Source organism: Prosopis cineraria, unplaced genomic scaffold, assembly GCF_029017545.1.
Source record: "Prosopis cineraria cultivar Desert tree isolate PC_DT_omini unplaced genomic scaffold, ASM2901754v1 PC14, whole genome shotgun sequence".
In the NCBI taxonomy this organism is placed as follows: Eukaryota; Viridiplantae; Streptophyta; class Magnoliopsida; order Fabales; family Fabaceae; genus Prosopis; species Prosopis cineraria.
In genome coordinates, this window is record NW_026555345.1 from 5,902,453 (window position 1) to 5,926,241 (window position 23,789).

A 23,789-nucleotide genomic window follows, 5' to 3' on the forward strand; every position below is an offset into this window, starting at 1 on the left:
TACTGTTGTCTATTCCCAATCTGTTGATTCTTTTGTCTTCCCCAATTCTCAAACCATCCATTCGAACCATGAATTACTGAATTTTGATGAAGACACTTGCAATGTTTTGTGACTACTGTGTTATAAATCCCACATTGAATAATATAAATGTTTTATGAGGCACTTTCTTCAATTTAAAATATAAGCAGTTTTTGAAAAAGAAAAGTATATCAATAAAATTTTCATTCTCATAAATATATATATATATATATATATATATTTTACCCTTAATCCTAATTACCAATGCACTTTATGATGAGTGAGAGATAACTTTACATAAGGATCAAGGTTAATAAATACAAGAAATAGAATAGGATTTTTTTTTTTTACATGTATTAGATTGTTTATATTTTGAACTAATATTAACTGAAGGAAGATATTTATATTTTGATCAAAAGGAGTATTTAATTGGTTAGTTTTCTCATCTCAATAATTAGCTTTGGACTTTGGGGGAAGAGTCACCTGTCCCACTTGATCCATCAATTGGTATTAAAGTGAGTAGTTGCTGTTTCAAAACAAGCTATTTGCAAAGCGTTCTAATTAATGGAAGGTTTTGATTAGCGAGGAAGCCGATGTAGTGTCATAGAGTGTGGCTGTTGAGACGTCAATTCATTTATTTGATTCATTGTAAAACCAATCAATACATTATATGTATCTGAATAGTCGTGCTGATTTCATAATTAGGGTAGTCTAACTATTTCGTTAGGAAAAATTCCTAGTGTAGTGCCAAGACTCTACTATATTGCCTCATAAATTTTAGCATGTGAATTCTTAAACCACGTTATTTTATGATCTGACAGATAACAAATATAAACCTAACACCCTGCCAAAAATGCTGTTACATATTAGCGTGTGAATTGTAAATGTCGTCTTTGTTGTACGGTGGAGCCAAAATTCTATGAGAAAGCCACTTACCCGTTTCTGTTTGTTGCAGCAGGGATCCAAAACATATGGTTATGAAGCTTTGTATTTTGAAGCTTAATGAGAGGGTAAATTAATGCAGATTGTCTCAAGTCTGTGCCAAAATGGCTATCATATTAAGAAGATCATGTCTGCCCATTTTATCAAAGACTCTTTTCTTGCCATGCCAATGCATTGGGACGCCTTTTCGCTGAAAAAACTTGAATATAATAGAAAGTAAAAAAATTTAACCAATAACAATTGGTCTAGGTGGTTCGACACCTCTTCTCCTGAAGCAAGGTTTTGATTTAAATCCCATGAGTGGATAAAAAACACTGCTTGGAATGCTTTACACCTACGTTATATATTTAAGTTACTGCTAGGACAATAGATTACGTGGGGACCACTGTGACTTTTGAAAATTAATTGGTATGTTATGAAAAAAATAAATGAACTGTCAAGCACTTGATTGAATTGGCAAGAAGTTAAACCAATTTAACTAGAGATCTTAAGTTCAAGTTTTGAAAATGTAATAGTATTGGTACTTGGTGGTAGAGCCTTACTACTTTTTGTGGTCTTGCCTGGCTCAATTTGGATTAGTCTGGATTCTCAATAAATCCTTTGAGGTAGGTCTAGGATATTGGGTACTTTATGGGGGGCAAAAAAGAGTGGACATTTTGGTCTATTAAGAGTCATGGATAGAAAATCAAAAGAATGATCAATATCTATCATACCAAAATTAAAATAATTTAAACAGCCATTTCCCTTGCACTTTACAGTCCTTTCCATCTTTGTTATTCAGGTTAAATCTTCATAATCCATGCCTCAAAAAAAACTAAACTCATGCAAGACGCCACTCAACAACTACTACACACTAATACAGCAGAATAAAATTAAGAGAATTATCCACGCTTCTTTGATCTTTAGTGGAAATAAGATCAAGGTAAAATCCTATATACAATCATTTTGTGTAATTTAAAATATTCAAATGTTACATCATGTAATTCCTCTGTGATGGTGATAGATAATAAGAAAAAGCGTTCCTTGAAAAAGCAGCTACACTGCTACTGAACACAATCTGATATATTAACACAAAAATGGGGAAAAACTTTGATCTTCCAAAGGTGATGACGCGATCAACTTAATGCTCCATAAATATTTGTATCATTCAGTACTGAAAGAGTATGAATTTTTTCTGTTTCCACAAACTCTTTTCTCCTCCAAAGATGGAGTTAGCATAAGTTACTACCCAAGAAGAGTAAAACAAAACGAAATCATACTCTGATACTAACTGATACTGACATATTTAGAATATCGAATTAATAAAAATCCGAATTCTGCTTTATATATTGCCGCAAGCACCTGTACATTTTTTAGTTCATTATATCTGTAAAACCATCTTTGTCTGCTGAATGATGATGATGATGATGATGTTAGTACTAAGTATGCCAAGAGATGACCATCCTTTATCTTCCCCACTAATTTCAAGGCGATGGAAGATCTTGAACACCATCAGAACCAGTTTTGCTTGGCAAGGGAGTATTCCGTCGGGATTGGCGTTTTGTGGGCACAGGAACACAGTCAGTTTCCCACTTTTCAGCACTTTTTTCTTCATCGTCATCATCTTCCATGCTGGCCTTAAAAACTGGATGTAAATAGGCATGATTAAGGTAGCCTTCCAAATTCATGTTTGGCTCTGTTGCTTTCTCTAATGTGTCTTTCATTGTTGCTTCCTGTATCATTATTTTAAAATCAAGCATTAAAAGAACAGACATATTTATGTCAGACTTTTGTATAATACACTTTTTAAGATTATAATTGAGGACATATAAGATATGTAACAAATGATGAATTGACAGACCTGCAAGGGATATTTGACAAAGGCAGATTCAAAGCGGCCTTTGCAGTAATAATGGAAGGAGAGAGTCAGTATTGGGAGAGCAATGAGAAATGGAGTTGATGTAGCAGCTTTCTTTGTGCTTAGTAGTCCCATCAGAACTATTTGTGAGATTATCAGTGCAATTATGACACGTAAATGGACATATGGCCAGAATGCTGCACCGCTCTCATATTCCTGATTATAAACGTTAATAATCTGCAGCAACAATGTAGGTTCAATCTCCAGGTTATACATACCCCGCGCGCGCGCGCGCGCGCACAGAGATATGCTTTAAGGAATGATGTAAATGTTAGGATTGTGCACGATAAGTGCCAAATACAGAAGCAACTATGTTCTGTTGCAGTAGTGAAAAGCTACAAAAAGTTCAGTTTTTGACCACAGCCCAAGAATTTAAAGGTAGAGTTATAGGTTATTATTAAAGGTACAAGTAAATCAAACTCTTAACAGCACGTGATTATTTTGGTTAAAATAAAGAAAATATAAAAATATGATAAAAATAAGATAATGATCATTCAAACTAAATCATAATACTCAGGAGCTCAATTAATGTAAAGTTAATTATAAATAATTTTGACCAGTTTTTACCTGATGACGGAACACAACATAGGCCAGTGCAAAGAAAACGATGATGAAGGGAAGTACAACAGGTGTAACGGCAGCATACACCAGACCAAGCAGAAAGTAGAGTTGAATACGAGGTTCCCGGGCGTGGAAGCCAATGCTGCCAGGATCCATGGCCTCTTCTCTGTCCTTCTCAGTCTTCACCAGAAAGAAGTTCTTCAAGTGAAAAAATATCAGAGGTTTCAACATCAGAATCTCTGCAGCTATACCGGCCCATCCATCAACCATTATGAAGGAAATGAAGAAAGTTGCTTTTATTGGAATTGCATCTCCAATTGTCTCAGGGTATCTGTCAACAGACATAACAAATTTAATTTAATTTAATTTTACTAATGTTTTCTAGGTTTTAGGGAAAAAAAATACATTCTCCGCATAAAATATAGAGAAAACACACTTGGTAATTGATAGAGCTTGCTAAGACCTATAGGAGCAGATTTCAAAGAAAGTGATAGAAGAGGGCAAAACAAAAACTACTGGGTCAAAAGATTACACCATGGGTCCTGGTCAAAAGGGAAAAGAAGTGACATAGGAGAAGGGAGTAAGGGCAGCTAAGGGTAGGGGCAGTGATTTGGTAACTTTTTGGGTTTTAAGTTCTCCAATTCAGCCGAGAGAGGGGGTAGAATCATTTTGGAAAGTGAAGTGAGTTTGGGAGAGTACTAGCTCTCGAAAGTCTAGTGTATTGGGGTGGAGGAAGATCTTCCTGCTTCATCATTTTCTCTTTATGTTTTGGTGCGTGTTAGTAAGTGGCTTATGTTCTAAATTATTGTTCTGTGGAGTGTATTTTGTACTGATGCTTGTACTCTATAACTTTATTATTTTGGGTTTAGGAGGGAGATGTGGTTAGCTTGAATCCTTATCTTCTTTGTAATCTTTCTTCTTTATTATCCAGTAATAGTATTTTCAGTCATTTTTACTGTATTTGCTCGGTCTTTTGCTTGTTTTAAGCTTATTAGTATAGAGGGTTTTATCAGTAATCTAATATACTGATACAAATTTCTAGACTTATTGCACAGCAAATATGAATCTGATATAGAATTCGATTATGATTCAAATCAAAATGTGAGCAAATTAGAGAATACTGAATGAAATCTAGAATGACTTACGTATTGGCTGGTTGGTGCATAAAAGCATTCAATTGCTGAAATGCTGCTCCCGTAAGCAAGCTCCCAAAAAATACGTTAACAATGTTGAAAATGTAATATCTAGAAGCTGCTCTTCTCTCAAGAGATGATAGAGACACAAACCCTTCAAGCTTTGACATTATCAGCAAAATTGTTGGCACAAAGAGCAGAAAAAGCTTCAATATAATACCAGGCAAGAAGCCTTGGACGAATGACTTGATGAAGGGGCTGCACAACAAAGTAAAGTTAGGTAAATAAATAATAACTAGATTAAACTGGTTGATTTGATAAAAAAAGAATTGGTGAATCAGTCTTAGTCTCGTTTAATTAACCCAAAAATTAGTTTAGTCTGTCAAAACTGGTTTGTAAGATCATATTGAGCAAAAGTAAGTCTTCTTTTAAACAAGACCAAATGAGTTAAGGAGTCACTAATTAGACTAGTCTGACCCGAAATTTAGATTCAATGAAGTGAGAGTTTAAGTTTTCAGTAAAGCAAGAGTAACAGTAATTTCAGTTATAGATAAATTTTGCATCGCATGTATGAGGAAAGGTAAATGCAGAGTACTAGTAGTTAGTGTTAAACTGCAGGAACTTTAGAAACTTCAATTTCAAAAGATCTAAGATTGTGCAACCTCTGATTATGGCCTAGCCAGGCTTGAGCCTCAAAGATGAAAATAGACTGCACTAGGGTCAAGCTTGAGCTAACAAAAGAAAAGAGACTTACATTTCTACAAGTGGTAGCAGCCATCGTGCTGACTTTTGGATGCCTTCAATACTTGCAATAGATTGAACAATTGCAATGGGGATCATAAAGAAGAAAGTCAGAAAGAAGAATGCAACACCTATGATGAGCCTCCTGACTGTGAGGGAAACATAGGGGATTGCCAAGTTTGGCCAATATACATCTCGTGGCTCTGGGGCCCACTCGGTGAGCCACATTGTTGGGTTTCTGGTTTGTTGTGTTTGTGCACAAACAGCAGCACCCCATCTAGTTTTGAAAGAAACAAATGAAGCTGACATGATGGATTTGGGATCATTTTTAACTTTGTCCCTCTCCATTGCTATCTGCAACAAGAAATCCATTTCAATCACTCTGACCAGTATCAGAAAAACAAGTTGTATTGTTGGTCTGATAACAAAGCGTCATGTTTTCATGAATTATGACTAATGCCTTGTTTTCTGAATAGTGTTTTATTATTTAATGGATGCAGGACATTTATTTCTATTCATAGTCATGGTTCACAATAATGACATGTAGAACCCTAAAAGACGATGTGTTTAAGAAATACTGTCAGATTCATCAATGTCTGTTCCAAAGGAAACAGCACAAACAACCCTAAAAAGCAAAAATGCTCATATCCATGTCAAGTAATCTAGTATAATATGAACTCGCTGAAATCAATATTTTATTTTCATATATTGATAATTTTCATGTTCTTTCATATGTTATTGTCAGGGACAGTAATAAAACTTCCAAACAAGTAAATAAAGAAATAAGGTACTTACTTTTTTCAAGAGTTCATCAATTTTAGTGGTGTGGTAATCAATGGCATCCACTTTATTTCCACGAAGACCAAGAAAACCAGTCTGGTCAAAACATATGAAAGAGAAAGAAAGGGAGAGAGATTACTTGATTAGCACCTAGTAGTAATCCTTAAGGTAGTCATAAGTAATCCAAGCTTGAAGGCATTTAAGATCAAATGGAAATACCTTCATAGTCGGTCTTATAGAAGTTCTTTCAAGTTTATTTTGATAATAGACAAGCCAATTCTGTAACTTTTTCTTCTTCTTCACCATCTTTGCCAGTTTGTTTGCATCATAAACAACCTGCACGAATGTTTCAATAAAGATGTTGACTCATCCACCTTTTTTTAACCCTCAACACCCTGAGGGAAAAATAAAAGACTACAAAGTAGCCAAGTTTTCTCCAACGTAAGTGTAAACTTTCGTTTTGGTCCTCCAAAACATTACCCTTATCATTGCACTCCCTCGAAGATTATTTGTTTCTACATTCCAATAGTACTTGATAGTCTAAATTTTGTTTCCATTTCATCACTCAAAAAGTACGACAATCATAATATGAAAATGAAGGAATGGTAGAGCAGAAACAAACCTGGTGAGTAAGATAATGATTAGGATGATTGACCAGAAAAAAGTGTTCCACAAGCTCACTTACTGACTCATCAGGATCTGATGGTATATTTCTAACAAGCACCTGAGAACAATACCTTTTTGTATGAGAAGACACTTCCACATGATTAAATATACAATTTGAATATGAAGAGGGATTAGAGAGAACTTTTGAGCTATGTCTGTGTGAGGATGATAGAATAGATGATTTGATTTGAATCAAACTTACTGTAAATTGATCAGGGCGACGTTTTTCAGCGGCAAGAAACTGCAACCTCATGGAGGCAACTTTCTCGTACTCTTTGCGCAGAACATAGCATGTCCAAAAGGTAAAGCCATAAGCCATTACTATGTGTCCCCAAAACCTGAGATACAGAACAAAATCTCGATAGATAAATAAATTCACCAGCAATTCAAACCATGTTAGGATAAGAGTGAAGAATTTAGTGAATAATATCAAGAAGTGTAATTGAATAGCAAGAAATTAGGTTCCTTGGACCTTTTTGATTCGTCTTCAACGTTTGAAATAGAGATTTTATCAATATCACTTGAAGTTAAATTGGTTGCATTGGCTGACTCTAGGCCATTACTTGTCCAATTTACAGGCACCAGAACTGCCCATGCTAGAAAAGCTATAGGAACAAATATTTTAAGCCTGCACAATAACAATATTAGCAGTTAAATAGTTCAAATATGTTTTCCTACATAAAATTCCATAAAGAAGCATCCATATTTGATGAAAAAAATTGTATCATAGCCAGGAGATGTATAACACATGAAATTCAAAGAAAAAATTAAAAACTTGGAGGGCCACGACTTTACCGAGTTCCTCTCCCTCCACCACTGGGGAGGCATGTCTCTTCTAGCTTCTAAGAAGTATGTAACTGATAAACTCTTCCCTATAGGCTGGCTAGTGAAATGAGACTCAACCTTAACTATATCAGATTACCTTAATCCTTATTTATTGTCCATCCTTAGAATGTCAACATCTTGATTCCTCATAGAAGGCTTTCTCTACATTACTTATTTTTCTCAAGACTTTGTTGACCTAAAGATCTAAGCATGTACAAAAAGACCTCAATTTTCATTAGATTTAGAACCAAGCTACCATTCACTATATCAGACACTGATATCAGATAAGACACAATCACTTTAAAGTACATGCTTACCCAATCAAATAAATGCGCAGGTAAACAGCAGAGTCCAACCCAGCATGATCAATGAGTTCCGGTTCAGGCATTTTAAGAGCCTCAGGCATCCAATTGAGAAACTTGAGATAGGCTCTCCAATCTAAATTGACGAACTTGCGAACAAATGCTCCTCCATGTGCAGGATCTGATCTTAAACCTCTGATGTACCATTTTGGGAAGTATACTCTGTCATTCAAAGGTTGAAGTCTCAAGATAGCAAATAATACAAAGAACAAAAATGCGCTCAGAATATTAATTCCAGCTGCAAGTCCAATATCTCCAAGTGTCGCCATTTTTCTCTTCTACCAAAACAAGCTACCTTCAACAAAAAAACAGGGACATCAGGATTCAAAAACAAACAGAATCTACTCAGAATAAAAAACGAATTTATCATGATTGATCTCCAGTACCTATATTTTCACTGAAGTTGTGCTAAGGACTAAAAAAACGAAGTGTTTTAAATTTTTCAGAGAGAGAGAGTGAGAGAGAGAGAGAATCAAGACTGACCAACAGACAACGCAAAAGATCATGTGAAAGAAGCAAAGGGAAAAGAAAAAGTGGATGATGAAAAGGCAAAGGATAAAAGAAAGGATCGTACTTTGTGCTTATCGCTCACAGGTCGGCAGGGGAAGTAATCCCAGATTATTAGAAGATGAAAAGATCAATGTAACTAAGGGCGCGTAGTTCAAGTGTGTGTGTTGTGTTTGGGTGTGTGTGTGTGTATATATCTCTTCAAAACCAGAAGAAGCAAGACGATGAATGGACTTCTACCTTGTCAAGAGACACCAACGTAGGACACACGACACACTCTTACAGACACATTTGAAATATGGCAGGAAACAAACAAACAAAAGAACAAAATCCAGATAAACTCACAGATATTCGTATGTTTGGAATGGAAGAAGGAGAATGGCAATTTTTGGTTGTTGCAGCGGGTGAACTGCATCATTACTGTTGCCTCTGTTATATTATATATTAAGGCGGAATCTGATTTTATAAAAAATATATCAACAATAAAATAATACTCCGGTGAACGTTAAACTAGATCACGAACATCTATTAGAAATAAAAATTTAAAAAATTAATCACTTAATCTTATACTTTTGAATTGATTGCAATTTACTCCCTCATCTTCAGCTCAATATAGCAGAAAACTTATAATTTGTCTCAGCTACAGTTTAACCCTTAAATTTTGACTTAGTGTAATCATTTAAAATATTAATTTCTAAGTTTCAATAATTTTATTTTACAAAATATAGGAATTAATATTTTAAATAGATAAAATTATAGGGATCAAATTATAAAAATAAAAGTTTAAAAATTGAATTTTAACTGTATCAAAATTATAAGAATTGAGATTAATTTTTTTAACTGAGTTAAAAATATATAGACAAAATGATTAATTTGTCGGGAAAAATATATAAGTTACGTAATGATCATCAAAGTTAAGTTAAAGTATTCTTGTTGGGGACTCCTCGTAGTTATAAAAGTCATAGCATACATTTCTGCGTCGGCAAGTTGCCAAGTGTGTATCAACGGTTACTTTGTTTCGTTGGCTCGTGGATTATAAGGAACAAGTACGATCTGTACCGCGGGAAAGGAGTGTGATGTACGCGCAATAAGATATCGTGGAGGACACCGGCGAATAGGGTATGGGTGAGAGGTCCACGTCAGGAGGATGAACTGGCGACAGCAACAGCAACTGGGCCAAGGAAGAATCCGCGTGAGAGAAGCGGAGAGAGCGTGGGAGTGGGACACGTGGACAAGCGCCGGACTTTGGTGAAACAACGGAATATGTCCGGCTATGGTTGATTGGTTGTGTTTTTCTGTTGAGAGTTGTAAGGTTTCATTCCTTCCTTCGCCCCTTTGTTCTTCCCATTAATGCCATCAATTCTTGTCATTCTTTCTCCTTCATGAATACAAATGGTCTATGCACCATTAACATTAAAGGTGATCATCGGTGGGTTCAATATTAAAATATATAAAATTAATATATTAAATAATGTTAAAAATATGAATCGAATAAAAATCAAATTAAAAATTAATAATTTAATTTGATCGGTTAATTCAATTTGAATTTTTGTTAGGTTGTTTGGACTTGAGCCCATTTTATTATTCTTTTCTACTAAAACAAACAAAGTTTATATATAAAATTAGGCTTATAAAATAATGATGGTCCATTTTAATAAAGGGTTAATATTTTAACTTATCAAATTATATATTTACTTTTATTTAAGTATAAAATTAAAAAGAACAAAATAAAATAATTAATAATATATATATATATATATATATGATAATTCAATTAGTTTAATCTATTTGATTTTAAATTGTACTAATTGAATTAAATTGATCAACCAAAATTTTTTTTTCCAAAAAAATTGAAATCAAATAATAACAATTCAATTCAATTTTTAGTTTTGGTTTGATTTTTCTCACTCCCTAATTAAGTCACCCACCAACTTGAAAATGATTCGTATTAGTTTAATTAGAGATGTTGAATTCCAGCCTAAAAACACGATCATGTTAAATATTCAATAAAAAAGTTTGAGGATGGCGGGTGATCTAATCCAGATAAATAAAATGATCCATACATTCATGTTGATTCAAAATTACTTTTGGGTGATTAACATAGTTATGTTCTAAAAATATCCTTAACAAATGTAATAAATTCTAACACGGTCTTTTTCGCATCTCTCAATCATCTCTATTTCTATCATAATTACTCAATAATATCCATACGTGGACATTGTCAAAAAAAAAATATTAATTGTTTTATAGATTTTATAAAACAACTTATAAACAAAAATATAATAATTCTGTCATAAAAAATATAATAATTCCCAAAATACGACTTATAAATGGGTGAATAAAGAATATTATTTATGGCATAAGATAGAATGAGTTTAATCTATTTTTACCTTTTATCATTATCTTTCTACCTCCACAATTATACAACTATTACTAATTCAATTTGAATTATCTACCAATTTGTGCGGAAGTTTGACTCCAAATAGAACAGATTTGCGTGAAAGCTGGAATAATAATCGCCAAAGGAAAGGTACAGATAGTCACGACACATTGTTTTTTAATATATATATATATATATATATATATATATATTTTAATATGAGTCACACTGCACATATTATATTCAGATTAGAACAAAAGGATTTGTCAAGAGCTAATTTCAATCCATGATGATGCCGTGTGATTATTTTGACATGTTCTCTCATGAATTCATTGAGGCCAACAACACACAAAGATTGATTTACATTTACACTAATATTATAGATATGAAATTATATGCTATAGGTTAGATAATGGGATACTTTTTTATTTTTTCGTGCGTGATTGCTGAATACCATAATTTTTCTCCTAGTAAATTAAAATGGAAGTTACCTTATAACGGATTGAAAGTTAACAACTTTTTTTTTAATTCCTTTCTAACTATTATTGTTAACTAATTTATGTTTTTAAAAAAAATTTAGTTAAAATATTGATTTTTACAAATTTTCATATTTTTCCAATCATGTACTTAAATATAATAAAAATAACATTTGACTTATTAATTACTCGATAAAATAAGGATATAATTATAAAAAATTATATATATATATATATAATATATATATAACATCTATCAAATACCCTATAATATTTTGGATTAAGCAAAATTTATAAAAAAATGTACTCCCTTCGTTTCAAATTATAAAATACTTTTAGATAAAATCTCACATACCAATAACCTTCATTAAATACACTTAACAACCTTATTTTTTTAAAATAAAAATATAAACTTTTAAAAATACTCTTCATTTAATAATATTAAATCCACACTTAATTAAAATTAAATATATATATATATATATATATAGAGAGAGAGAGAGAGGATAATATTGAAATACACCCATTTAATAAACTTTAATTTTTTTAAAGTATTTTATATTTTAAAATAATAAATTTCTTTTAAAAATATTTTATAATTTAAAATAGAAAGAGTATTATTTTATAATCTAAATGGAGTGTATGAATTTTAAATATTAATCAATTGCTCACGGACGTGGTTGATAGAATATATCCAACATTGCGACCATTACTCCTTAACTCCATTTGGGCTCGTTCTTGCTAATCTGTTTCTTTTGCTGTTGGGCTCTAGCCCACTTGATTTTGGGCCGAACATCAATAATGTAGTTGATATTATACACACATAGGAGACACGTATTTGATTACGACGTCGTTCTGTTAACTTTTAAATAATATAAGATATAAGATTATCTCTTTCGCGTACCCCTAAAAGAAAAAAAAGATTATTTCTTTCATGATGAACTCTTCAGGCCAATATCCAAAATTCTAAATGCATACAATCATTGGGTACCATGTATTCAGAATTTTAAGTGAAAGTTTGGAATTCGGAATGAGATTAGGAGATGAAGCTAAGCAAAGCTTGAGGCAAATTCCCAAGCTAATTTGGGAAAAATAACATTTAAGGACTTTTTTAAAAATATTAATTACAGTTAGTGATCTTGAAACTTTGAAATTCTAAAAAATCATGGTTCTTGACTGGAATTAAAAATTTCATAAGTTCTTTTTTTTTTAGTACTCTTTTTTATATCTCACAGTTTTTGCTGGTTATTGAATAGAAGTAGCCGAAAAATGTAAAGGAGAAAAACAAAACTAATAAATGTCACTGAATAAGGAACACTTAAACATATAACAACAAACACTTATTTATTTACAAATACAAAGATGATAGAATCATACTATTAATTAAAAATTTTAGACCTTATCATCATCAAGAAATTTCCTATGTAAGTTCAGCGTGAACATAATGACTCACATACAGTAGCAGAGTATTAGAATCATATTTTTGATATTACATTCAAAAATCTTGTAACTTTGAAGCCATTAAAACCTACATACATACTTACATATATATATATATATATATTGCCTCCACTATAACTTGAAGGTGTAAATGAGTGTGTCATAGCTCATAGATTAAAAGAAGCTACCTTCCAGCAACGAGATGCATCATTGCTTGGGTTTCATAAAAGGAGCCAACATCCCAGTCCTCTGTTGAAGAAGAAAGTGTCATCAATGCAACCACAATTGATCTCATGCTTGGCCTTAGTTGAGGATTCTCGTGTGCGCAGGCTTTTGCCAGCTGAGCCATCTGCAAATGAATTTTTCAATACACCTTAATATTTTAGTTCCCTGCTCATAAAGATTATATACAATATAGAATTGGAATACTAAAACTTTTAATTTTTCAAATTTGCCTCTGATGTAGTGCCTCAAATTTAGTTTTTCTTTTTTATGAAATTATTCATTTATGTTTTTTAAAGTTATGTTTTTTAAAGTTATCGCATTAGCCCTTTAGATTTTGAAACAAAAATTAGCCCTCGTTAATATGATGTGTAAAGTATATTAATAATTTGACATGTATATATGACTAAATAAGGACAAATTAGCCCTCACACCAATTTAATTTTTAAAAATTCAGTCTCTTTATGCTATGTTTTCTTCTTTGATTTTTTTTAAAATTTTTGTCTCTTTTATTTGTTTTCTAAATAATTACATTCCTTTTCATTAATCCACGTTGCTGCCAACTTAATATTCTATTATTCATGTTAGTAGATATGGTGTTACCTCCTCTTCAAATAATAAGGACCAAATTAATAAGTGAGTCAAATTTAAAGGATCAAATTGATACAAATTAAATTTAAAAACTTAAATCAATAATTAAGATAAATTTAAGGGGTTAACTCTTCATTCAGAAAAGTAAAAAACTAGGAGGAGAGAATACTATTTTTGAGAGTTTTTCCTTCTAATATTCTCTCTTCCTTATTTTACTCTTACATTTCCTTCTATCCAAATCAAGCCCAAGAATTTTATTACCCCTGATAGATTGTCATTTTTAAATATCATATTGAATATATTGAGTAGTGATGAGAGAAGGCAATAGTATCACCTTATACACTGATTCAAAAGGGTAGTCATCACCAAGCCTGGGATCAACAAGTTTACAAAGACCTTCTTTGTCTTTGGACTTCGTTAAAACCTCTTCGAACTGCAATATTTTACCAACCAGGCTGGAAATAATTAGAAACAAAACAGAACAAACGCTAAAGTGATTAGAGATCAGTATTACTAGTGAGTCCATAAGAGAGGACAAAGGAAAACAACCAAGGCAACAAGTCCTCTTGATTCTGTCACAAGTTCATTTGTCTTCACAATAGCTTCCTTGCCAGATATAAGTTCATACAGCACTACTCCAAAGGCATACACGTCAATTTTGGGTGAAACGTCACCGTATTGTGCATATCTGCCCATGAATTCTGCAATTAGTCAAACTGCATACATTCTCTGCCAACCTTATGATTCCCAGTGTAAATTATGAGTAAAGCTGAAACAATCTTGTGCTCATAATAGTAATAATTAATACAGGAAATATAGAAAAATAATGGTAACCCAACATGGCCTAAAATAAGGGTCAAGCATTTCAAATTATCCACTTAGGCCCTATATTTGTAGGGCCCAAATTGAAAGAAAATGATTTTTGCTTTTATCAAATAGCTTTTAGACTTGGCCCTTTAAAAATAGGTTCAATAGCTAGTCATTTAAAAATGAGCTCAATATCAAGCTAACCCTTTTTAAGTTCTATATTTTTCTCTCCCTTTTATCTAGTTAAAAATTATTTGGTTGAAATTGTTAATATTGCAAGATAATATGGTTGAAATTGGTTGGTTTATTTTCATTTATGAATTAATATATAAAAATGAAACAATTTCTTAAATTATATATTAATATAATTAGAAATTTAAATAAAAAATTAAGGAAAAAAAATTATGTGGCTTTTGAACCCGGCCCTAAACCCTATCAATTAGGGCTGAGCTTGAAAAACATAATCAATTTAAGATATATGATTTTATGGATTTCAGCTCTTAAGTGTCAGATTTAAAAAGATTAGCCCGTTTTTATTGAAAGCTCTACCCAAATGTTATTACAAAAAAAAAACTCAGATAAAAAGAAGAAATTCAAGGACAACTCGTTACTCATTAGACCGGATGAAAAGGGTGAGAAAAAAAATCTTACTCTGGAGGCATGTACCCAAATGTACCCACAAGTCTTGTAAGAAGTGAAGAACTTCCATATTCAGCAAGTTTTGTCAGACCAAAATCTGCAACCTGCCAAAAAGTTACACTCAGCTTTCAAACTTCTATTAATCAAAAGCCATGAATAACATATACTTCAAAGTCCAAGCAGTGTCAAATTCAGTACTTGTAACAGACATGATGCAATGCTACACAGTGCACTTGTAAACTAAATATCTTTCCATGTCATAGTGTGTCATGTCCTATATTCATGTTTCTAAGATCAAAACTCAGGAGAGCAACATTTGCAAACCTTTCCACGAAAGTTCTTATCAATCAAAATGTTTGCTGATTTGATGTCTCGATGAATGTAGACGGGAACTGTATGCTCGTGGATGTATTCAAGTCCTCTTGCTGCATCCAGAGCAATTTGAACCCTAGTTGACCATGATAGTGGTTCTCTTCCTGAAAGTGACAAAACATTAAGAATATTCAAATCAAAATAATGACAGAAATTTCAAGAATCAAGATGATGGATGCTTGATCTTCTTACCAGACCCACGTAAATGGTGACCTAAATTTCCATTCTCAATGTACTCGTAAACCAAAAATAAAGAGCTCTCAACACAATATCCTATTAAGCGTACCTGCACAAAAAACAGAGTATACATGCAAGGAATCATAAACCTTGGTTTGTGAATGAGAGTAACAATACTAAAGACTTGACTTGCTTGCTAGTTGTTTATCATGGAATCCCAGAAATAGGATGACTTAATGAGAATTCACAAAATCAAAGCTTCATCATGCTAGCAATACTAATTAAACCAATCACAAACTTTGTCTCGAGTTTAAAATGTCATAGACATAATATCAAATTAAAATTTGATACTCCTTTCATTTCAAATTATGAGACACTTTTTAAGAAAGATTTAACATCCCAAGATATAAGACACTTTGATGCAAATAAGGTTCATTAATAATACTTTTTCAATATTCTTCTTACATATTCTCTATCTTCAATATTCTTTCATCAATGGAGTATTAAATGAAGGGTATTTTTAAAAATTTATATTTTTCTCTTAAAAAAGTAAGATTGTAAAGTGTATTTAATGAACTTTATTAGTATGTGAGATTTTATTTAAAAATATATTATAATTTGAAATGAAGTGAGTATATACTCCCTCAATCCTATTTATGGATTTGGAATCAGTGAGTGACTTAAGTATACTCATTCAATGAGTGTCTTAATTACAGCCATTATTACTTAAAAATTATCAATATATTTTTCTCCAATAATGCAAAACATTCTTTACAATTCAAGCACTCCTCACATCTACTGACCCTTCCAAAAATTTGAGATTTAATACTTTTTGAATATTATATGGTAAAATTTCTTACAGCCATTCAATTAAATTGAATGATTGTTATCATGCCATGTAAAACATTTATTGAGTGAGTACTAGATCCAAATCCCTTATTTATAAAGCAGAAATAAAAGAATTTTTTTCTCCTATTTATGAAGTATGTCATTAACTTTTTATTACAAGTTTCCTTTTTTACCTCATTAAATGGTGGTAAAGAAAGTATGTTATTAAAATATGTATATTTAATAAAAGTAAAGTTAAAACGAATTAAAATTTTTTTTCTTGTTTTAAGTGAAACTTATTAAAAATGATTTATGAATAGGATTAAAGGAAGTATATAAGTATGGTCTAAGTTACTCATATCTACCACCTCAGTATCTGTTCATGTCCTTAATAATGTAAGTACTAGTGATCACTCATTCATGGAGCATACACAATGTTTTGTGAAAATGATTCATTCATCATGTCTAAAACATTCTGCATTAATTTCCAGCAAATAAAACAGCAGGGAAAATTTCATACCAAGTTCAAGTGGTGAACATGTGTCAGAACCTTGAGTTCAGCAAGGAATTCTTTTGAAGCTTGCATATCCATCTTCTTAATTGCAGCTTTCTACATGATACAGTAAATAAGGAAAAATTCAACTGAGTTTCTTCAACTTTAATAAGATAAAGATTATTAAGAGACATGAATGAAGCAATTATTGATTGTATTTTGTATCTTTCACTTCAAAGTGATCACTAATTCCTGGATTATAGACAACATTTTGGGATTATCATCATTTAATATTGTTCGACATACCTCGTCTCGAAGCTCTGCATAGTAAACAGATCCGAAGCCACCTTGACCAATCTTATTAGACATAGAAAAACCATTGGTTGCTTTGGCAAGCTCCTCATATGAGAACTCTACTGACTTGTCTACTGTGATTCCTGTCAGCCTTGGAGAAGCCACATCTCCAGATTCTGAAGCCTTCTCCAAGCTGCTTCCTGAGCCTAAATCCACAAAACAGTTCAACATTATGATTAAAAAAAGTCTAAAACTAATTATAGACCTTTACTTTATATCAGAATATATATATATATATATATATCAAGGTGGGACTTTCCCCAAAAACACCAATGACTTGTGTTGCTCACTATCAAGAGACTCATATCAAGAGTTCAAGTCAAGTCTTTAGAATACTTTTTCTTTCTTTTTTTTTTTTATCTAATAGTATATCTAACATTCCTCTCACTCAAAAGTCTTTTGAGGTTGAAGCAAAGCAAGAACCTGTCATTTGTTGAAAAATTTAACCTGGAGTTTGACTTGATCATGAAGAGAACATCAAGTCTTATTTTCCTTCAAAATTATATTTCAGATTTTGAGCTAAGGCTTTTTTTAAATTAGGAAAAACATATTCAGTGTTCGATGATCATGTTTATTAGAAGAAAGACTAGAGTTGGATGAAGATTAATAGGTGTTTTTTTTTATCAGACTTTCCAAATGTACACATGATGAGGAAAAAAGTTTTTAAAACATGCAACCAGATGATGCAAGGCTAAATACACACGCACGCACAAACGAAGATTCACTTAAACATGCTTGGATTGAAAAGCCTGATAACAAATATATAAAAACTGTAACTAAGTTTTCTGCTTAAAGGAAGGGTAACATCAGCAAGCATTGAACTCCTCATAGTTTGACCCAGAAGGCTCTGAAAACACATGATAGAACCAAACTAACAAAAAAATCCCAAAAAACATGAGCTATGAGAAACAAATTAAGGAATGAATTTCATAAGTATATATCCCAAACTCAAAATATACAGTAATAAGGAACCTGTGAGGAAGAAAAGCAATGAGATTTTACCTCGTCCAATCTGAAGATACTGATGATCTTCAGATGGTCCAGGAAGAAGGGATGTCTCTTCCACTTTCTTGCTTCTATATAGAAAAACATACAGAACAAGAGCCAATAATAAGGCCCCAAAAACTGCTCCAGCAGATATTCCAGCAATAGCTCCCCCAGATATTCCTATTTCAAACACCATTTCAAAGTTAGTATATGGTTCTTATCTGTTAACTTCCCTTTTTTTTTTTTTTCAGTGTTTAACTTCACATGTAGAAATGAAACTTTGACGAGCCAGCCCTGAAACTGTGCATAGGATCCACTCACCTGATCTGCAAGGGGGAAGAAAATGTTGTAGCAGCTATATATGCTGAAGTTAAAAGGGTTAAATAACTGTTCATTTTTCTTTCTTTTTAAGGATGAGGTATAAATTTCAACTTACCTAATCTGTAGAGGTAAAAAGCTTCCCTTGTCATCTGCACATAATGCAAATCAGGACATGAAACACCAATTGTGAATTAAAGTAGTAGAAATTGCTTTAGAGAAATTGATGTATATAATATACACTTGGAATAGCAGGTTGTTTGAATGAAATTTTAAAAATTGAGTTTCACACTTCCAATTTTTAATTCCTGAATGTCAGGTCAGTGTTAAACAATTTCAGCCATCAAAATGTAACAGAAGTCCGGGATATATAATGAAGATTATCGTTACATTTTTTTTTTCTTTTTATTGGCTAAACTAGTGAGAGGCATCATGCAACTACATACATTAATTGAAATACTTCTCAAGTTAAAATATTTTTTCATTCAATATTATTTTTTTCTGTTCATAAAACAGTTTATCCACTATTGTAAATATAATATTTTTAATTTTTATTTATGTCATATAAAATATAATTATCTTATTTTAGTTACATTTTTATTCTTCTATAAATTTAATTTAAAATAAGGTCTCCAACTTTTTTTATTATACATAGCTATCTTTCTATTAAAGAAAATCTACTAACTAAAATTGATGTGAGGTAAAATTTTTGTCACTTAAGCAAATAAGTATCTAAGAAAAATATTTTTTATTATCAATGGAGCTTACTCCTTAAATTTATAAAAAAAAATAAGAAAAATCTTATTTCAAAAACAGTCACTTCAAGATCAATTATGAAGCCCGGCCCATAGGATACAATTTAGAGGACTCGTCAGTGGGCCAATGGCCCAAAATCCTCTTCAAGGAAATGAATTATATGTTACATATAATTTATAAATAATACCACTTGATATATCCATATGATAATGGATTGAATCTGAGTTTCCAACCTTTTGGTTCCTTGAAGGAAAAGAAATAGAAAAATTAGTAGGGAAAATCACATCCAACTTCATTCCAAAGGAATTAATCATAGATAAGAATCAATGCGAAATGAGTTGTTATTAAAATAAGAATATAATTTATTTTTTTCTTAAATGAAACTTATTGTTGGTTCTTATTTGTGATTAATTTTTTTAAAAGGAGGCTAGATGTAATTCTCCAAAATTAGTATTATGCCAAAGTTTGATGGTATGTTTCATACTTTGCCATTTCTTTTTATTAAAAAACGCTCTGGTAATTTGATTGGAAGAATGTTTAAAATTTAATTATTTTTAAAATTGTTCTCATTTTTTTAAATAAAATCATCTTAAAGATACAAGGTTTTTTTTTATTTTTAAAATGTATTATATTTAATTATTGACTGCCCCCATTATTTGCCAGTGACTATCACTATTGATTGATTTGTTAATTTTAAATTTTTTTTTATTCACACGACTAAACAAACTTTCTTTTTATCTTATTTTAAAAAATAATTTTAAAAACTTTATTGTTAAAACATATTTTAAAAATAAAAAAAATGAGAATTGAAACCAGATAGGCCCTTAATATCTAACCTATGCCTGTTTGTGCCGATTTCTTATCTGCTGAAATTATCTTGAATTAAATAGTTCATTTAAAAAAATGTAGTCAGTAATGAATGAGTAAGTCATCATTTTAATCCATCCATCAAAAATCCTAAAAAAGTGACAAATGTGGACGAACACTGACGTGGACGATTTTGCATCGTTGTTCAATAACTGTACTCCATTAAATTATTAAAATTTCCGCATTCTCTATTATAGTCAATTCTATCTGAGAGAATATGCTAATAGCACCGTAGCAGAATCCTTCGAGACTAAAAGGTCGATGACCTCGCAAAAGATTAAAGGCAATGTGTTCATTAAAAAAATCTTCATTATTCAAAAGATGACGCCATTGAAAAAGCGTATGAAAGCGCCTTTTTGTCCGTATTAATTATATTTTATCTTAATTTTTTTAAAAAAAAAAATATATATATATATATATAAGCCGATATATTTGTAATTTTGCATAGACTATAAAAAGTTCAAAGACTCAAATTGTGTAATATAATTATTTGTTAACCTAATAATTGTCTTTTTCACCATATATAATTATAGCAAAACAACAAAACAAAACGCAATCAGCTAAAGCAACCGACGATGAAAAACTTAAGAATAATAAATAAGTAAAACTTTCAGTTTCACATTAGAGGAAAATATAATTATTATGAATATAAAATATACAATTTGTAAATAATTATATTTTTTTAAATTTATGAAGAGTAAATAATAGCCCTCTCCATCCCGCATATTTTTTATTCCTTCAATATTTTTTTCAGAAATTGTTTTAGAAAAAATAAGTATAATTAAATTATTACCTCTAAAATATCTAGCTAGCTTTAAAAAAATTATATTACATTTTTTAAATTCTTTTAAACCTTTTAGGCTTTTATAGTTTTCTTTGGAGAGATATTTTAGCCTCCAAACTAACATTTTATCACCTCTCTTAAATAAAACTAAGATAAATTTAAAATTTAAAAATACACTGTAGATAATATGTGTTGCCGAATATTATATTTTTATTTTAATATAAACTTATTAATAAGATATTTTATTATCATTAATTCATAATGTAATTAATAAAAAGGATTATTTACTATTAAAAATGGTCATTAACAGTCACCGCTAACCTTTGGCCGGCAAAAACACCAGTCCACTTCCGGCGTTGAAGTCGGAGGCGGGATTATAAGTCTGTATGAGCTCCGCCGGCACACCGGAAGCCGCTGCGAGCTTCGACAACGTGTCGCCGCTTTGGAGTGGGTACGTCAAAAACAATCCATAATCCCTCGATACATGTCTATTGCCACACGAGCAATTGACGGTGACGTTAATCCCAACGTTTTCTGGTATATCTGAAGGTTCATACGAGTTCACCCTCTCCAGCCAATCCTCCGTCGTCAAGTTAGAAAAATCTTGCTGAGCAATTTTACGGTACGTATCGCCTGGTTGAATTGAGTAAGTGAAAGTGTGACCTAAGAAGACGCCGTTCAAACAATCGCACGTGAACGGCAAGTTGATTCGGGTTGTACTTGGAACATAATCCGGATTGGGGACTGTTGGATTGTATTTGAGAATCTCTGGAATTTTTTGGCCGAAAATTTCACTAATGTATGTCAGATTTGCGCCTTGCCAAACGTAGTACGAAGCTAAAGCAAGCTTACAACCAGAGATACAGTAAGCTTCAACTCTGAGAATCGGGATCAAAATGAGAAACGAAAGACAAGCCAAGAATTTTGTGCTTGCTTTAGTGGTCATTTTGAGTAGAAAAGGAAGGATGACGAGAAAAATTTTGGGAGAATTTGAGGTTATAGCTTGGTTGCAGGTTGAGGTAATTCAGAGGAGAGACGAACTTGGTAAGAGTTTGAACCATTCTTCCATTTAGTTTCTTGTTTAATATTTTGAGGCTTCTTGCTACGTCTTGAATCATTGTTAAGCTCGATTATTATATTACCAGAGAAGTTGAATAATACAGCTTACAAGCTTAGCATGAAAACAAATTGGAGGGTGACTCCAAATGGAAAACCTCAAATTTTAAATGTTTGAAAGAACTCAGTGCGAACTACATTGGGAAAGAATAATGTCGCTGTCTATCATCCTATGAAAATTTATTAAGAAAAAATAGCGTTGGAGGATCACTGTGTGAAATTTATATCATATAAGGATCAAATAATGTGCTATTTATTCTGTAGTCTTCTAGTCTTTCTTTGATATTAATTTTGTAAGTAAAATGAAAAAATTACTCCTCAAATAATTAAAAAAAAAAAAGAAATCCCACCAGCTCCTACTGCTAGTCGAGGTCAACGACGGCAAGTCACCGGAACTCCAGCACTAGCAACATTTTATTTGAGAAATAAATTTTTTAGGTGGCCAAAAAAGGATTTGATCTTATGACTCTTGACTATATAAAAAGCCAGGCCACCAAACCCTTTAATAGCATATAGTAAAAAAAAATTTATATATATATAAGCAGTAAACCAAGTTTCTAATTACTTTCATGTAATAACATAGTGGTATGTTATTAATTTTTAAACAGAAGTTGTTATTTTACAAATATTACTTATTAATTTGACATAAACAATTATAAATTGATAGCTTTAAAACTCACACATTTTACTTATTAAATGTCTCAATGTATTGTTTTCAATTACAAATAAGTTATTGTCAAAGCCACACAAATACTTATTAATGAATGACTAACATGTACAATTAAATCCTTCTTATCAATTTTTTTAACTTGTTAAAACCATAATAGATTCTTATTAATTTCAAATGAATTGTTATTATTTTACAAATATTACTTATTAATTTAATATAAACAATTACAAATTAAGGGCTTTAAAACTTCACTCATTTTACTTATTAAACATCCTAATGCATTGTTATCAATCACGAACAGGTTGTTGTCAAAACCAAACAAATACTTGTTAATGAATGATTAATACGTACAACTAAACATTTCTTATCAATTTTTCTAACTTGTAAAACCATAATAGATTCTTATTAATTTTGAATGAATTGTTGTTAGTTTACAAATGTTACTTGTTAATTTGACATAGACAATTATAAATTGGGAGTTTTAAAGTAATATTTATAAAATAACAATAATTCATTCAAAATTAATAAGAATTTATTATGGTTTTAATAAGTTAAAAAATTAATAGAAAAGATTTAGTTATACATGTTAGTCATTCATTAACAAGTATACGTTTAGTGTTGACAACAACCTATTTGTGATTGACAATAATATATTAGGACATTTAAAAAGTAAAATGTGCGAGTTTTAAAGCCCCTAATTTGTAATTGTTCATGTCAGATTAACAAGTGACATTTGTAAAATAACAAGTTCTATTTAAAAATTAATAACACACCGTTATATTATTACATGAAAGTAGTTAGAAACTTGATTTACTACTTTTATATATATATATATATATATATATATTTGTTATATGTTATTAAAAGGCTTTTTAGGTGGCAAGGGTCATGGGATCAAACCCTCCCTTGGCCACCTAAATCAACTTTCTTTGAAATAAAATGTTAGGGGCTTTGGTGACCTTGTAGCTGGCAGTGGTCCGACAGTCGTTGACGGCAACAGTAAGAGTTTCTTTTTTTCTTTTTAAGTTCTTTAACTTGAGAAGCAATTCCATCATTTTGTTTATAAAATTAATATGAAAG

General features: G+C 31.3%; 2 protein-coding genes across 6 annotated transcripts; both read right to left on the reverse strand.

The window, feature by feature from the left end:
• Positions 1-2,258: 2,258 nt before the first annotated feature.
• LOC129293433 (calcium permeable stress-gated cation channel 1-like) lies at positions 2,259-8,853 on the reverse strand. Of its 5 annotated transcripts, none has more exons than XM_054931404.1 (12): positions 8,778-8,853; positions 7,881-8,220; positions 7,211-7,366; positions 6,941-7,076; positions 6,695-6,796; positions 6,292-6,408; positions 6,088-6,168; positions 5,306-5,646; positions 4,564-4,809; positions 3,425-3,749; positions 2,801-3,034; positions 2,259-2,672 (listed from the first exon to the last, which is right to left on the reverse strand). In XM_054931404.1, exons 2-12 carry the CDS (start codon positions 8,192-8,194, stop codon positions 2,424-2,426), a joined length of 2,301 nt encoding a protein of 766 aa, XP_054787379.1. In that variant the 5' UTR covers positions 8,195-8,220; positions 8,778-8,853; the 3' UTR covers positions 2,259-2,423. The 5 variants fall into 5 exon arrangements, with proteins under 5 accessions (XP_054787379.1, XP_054787380.1, XP_054787382.1 ...); XM_054931405.1 differs by having other exon boundaries at positions 7,881-8,216; positions 8,778-8,846; XM_054931407.1 differs by lacking the exon at positions 8,778-8,853 and adding an exon at positions 8,673-8,746.
• A 3,818-nt stretch (positions 8,854-12,671) lies between these two features.
• Positions 12,672-21,942, reverse strand: LOC129293763 (lysM domain receptor-like kinase 3). The gene is made up of 12 exons (XM_054931864.1): positions 21,245-21,942; positions 18,635-18,668; positions 18,520-18,524; positions 18,214-18,378; positions 17,164-17,357; positions 16,885-16,974; positions 15,552-15,645; positions 15,312-15,463; positions 15,000-15,091; positions 14,091-14,229; positions 13,876-13,974; positions 12,672-13,077 (listed from the first exon to the last, which is right to left on the reverse strand). Exons 1-12 carry the CDS (start codon positions 21,867-21,869, stop codon positions 12,913-12,915), a joined length of 1,854 nt encoding a protein of 617 aa, XP_054787839.1. The 5' UTR covers positions 21,870-21,942; the 3' UTR covers positions 12,672-12,912.
• Positions 21,943-23,789: the final 1,847 nt, after the last annotated feature.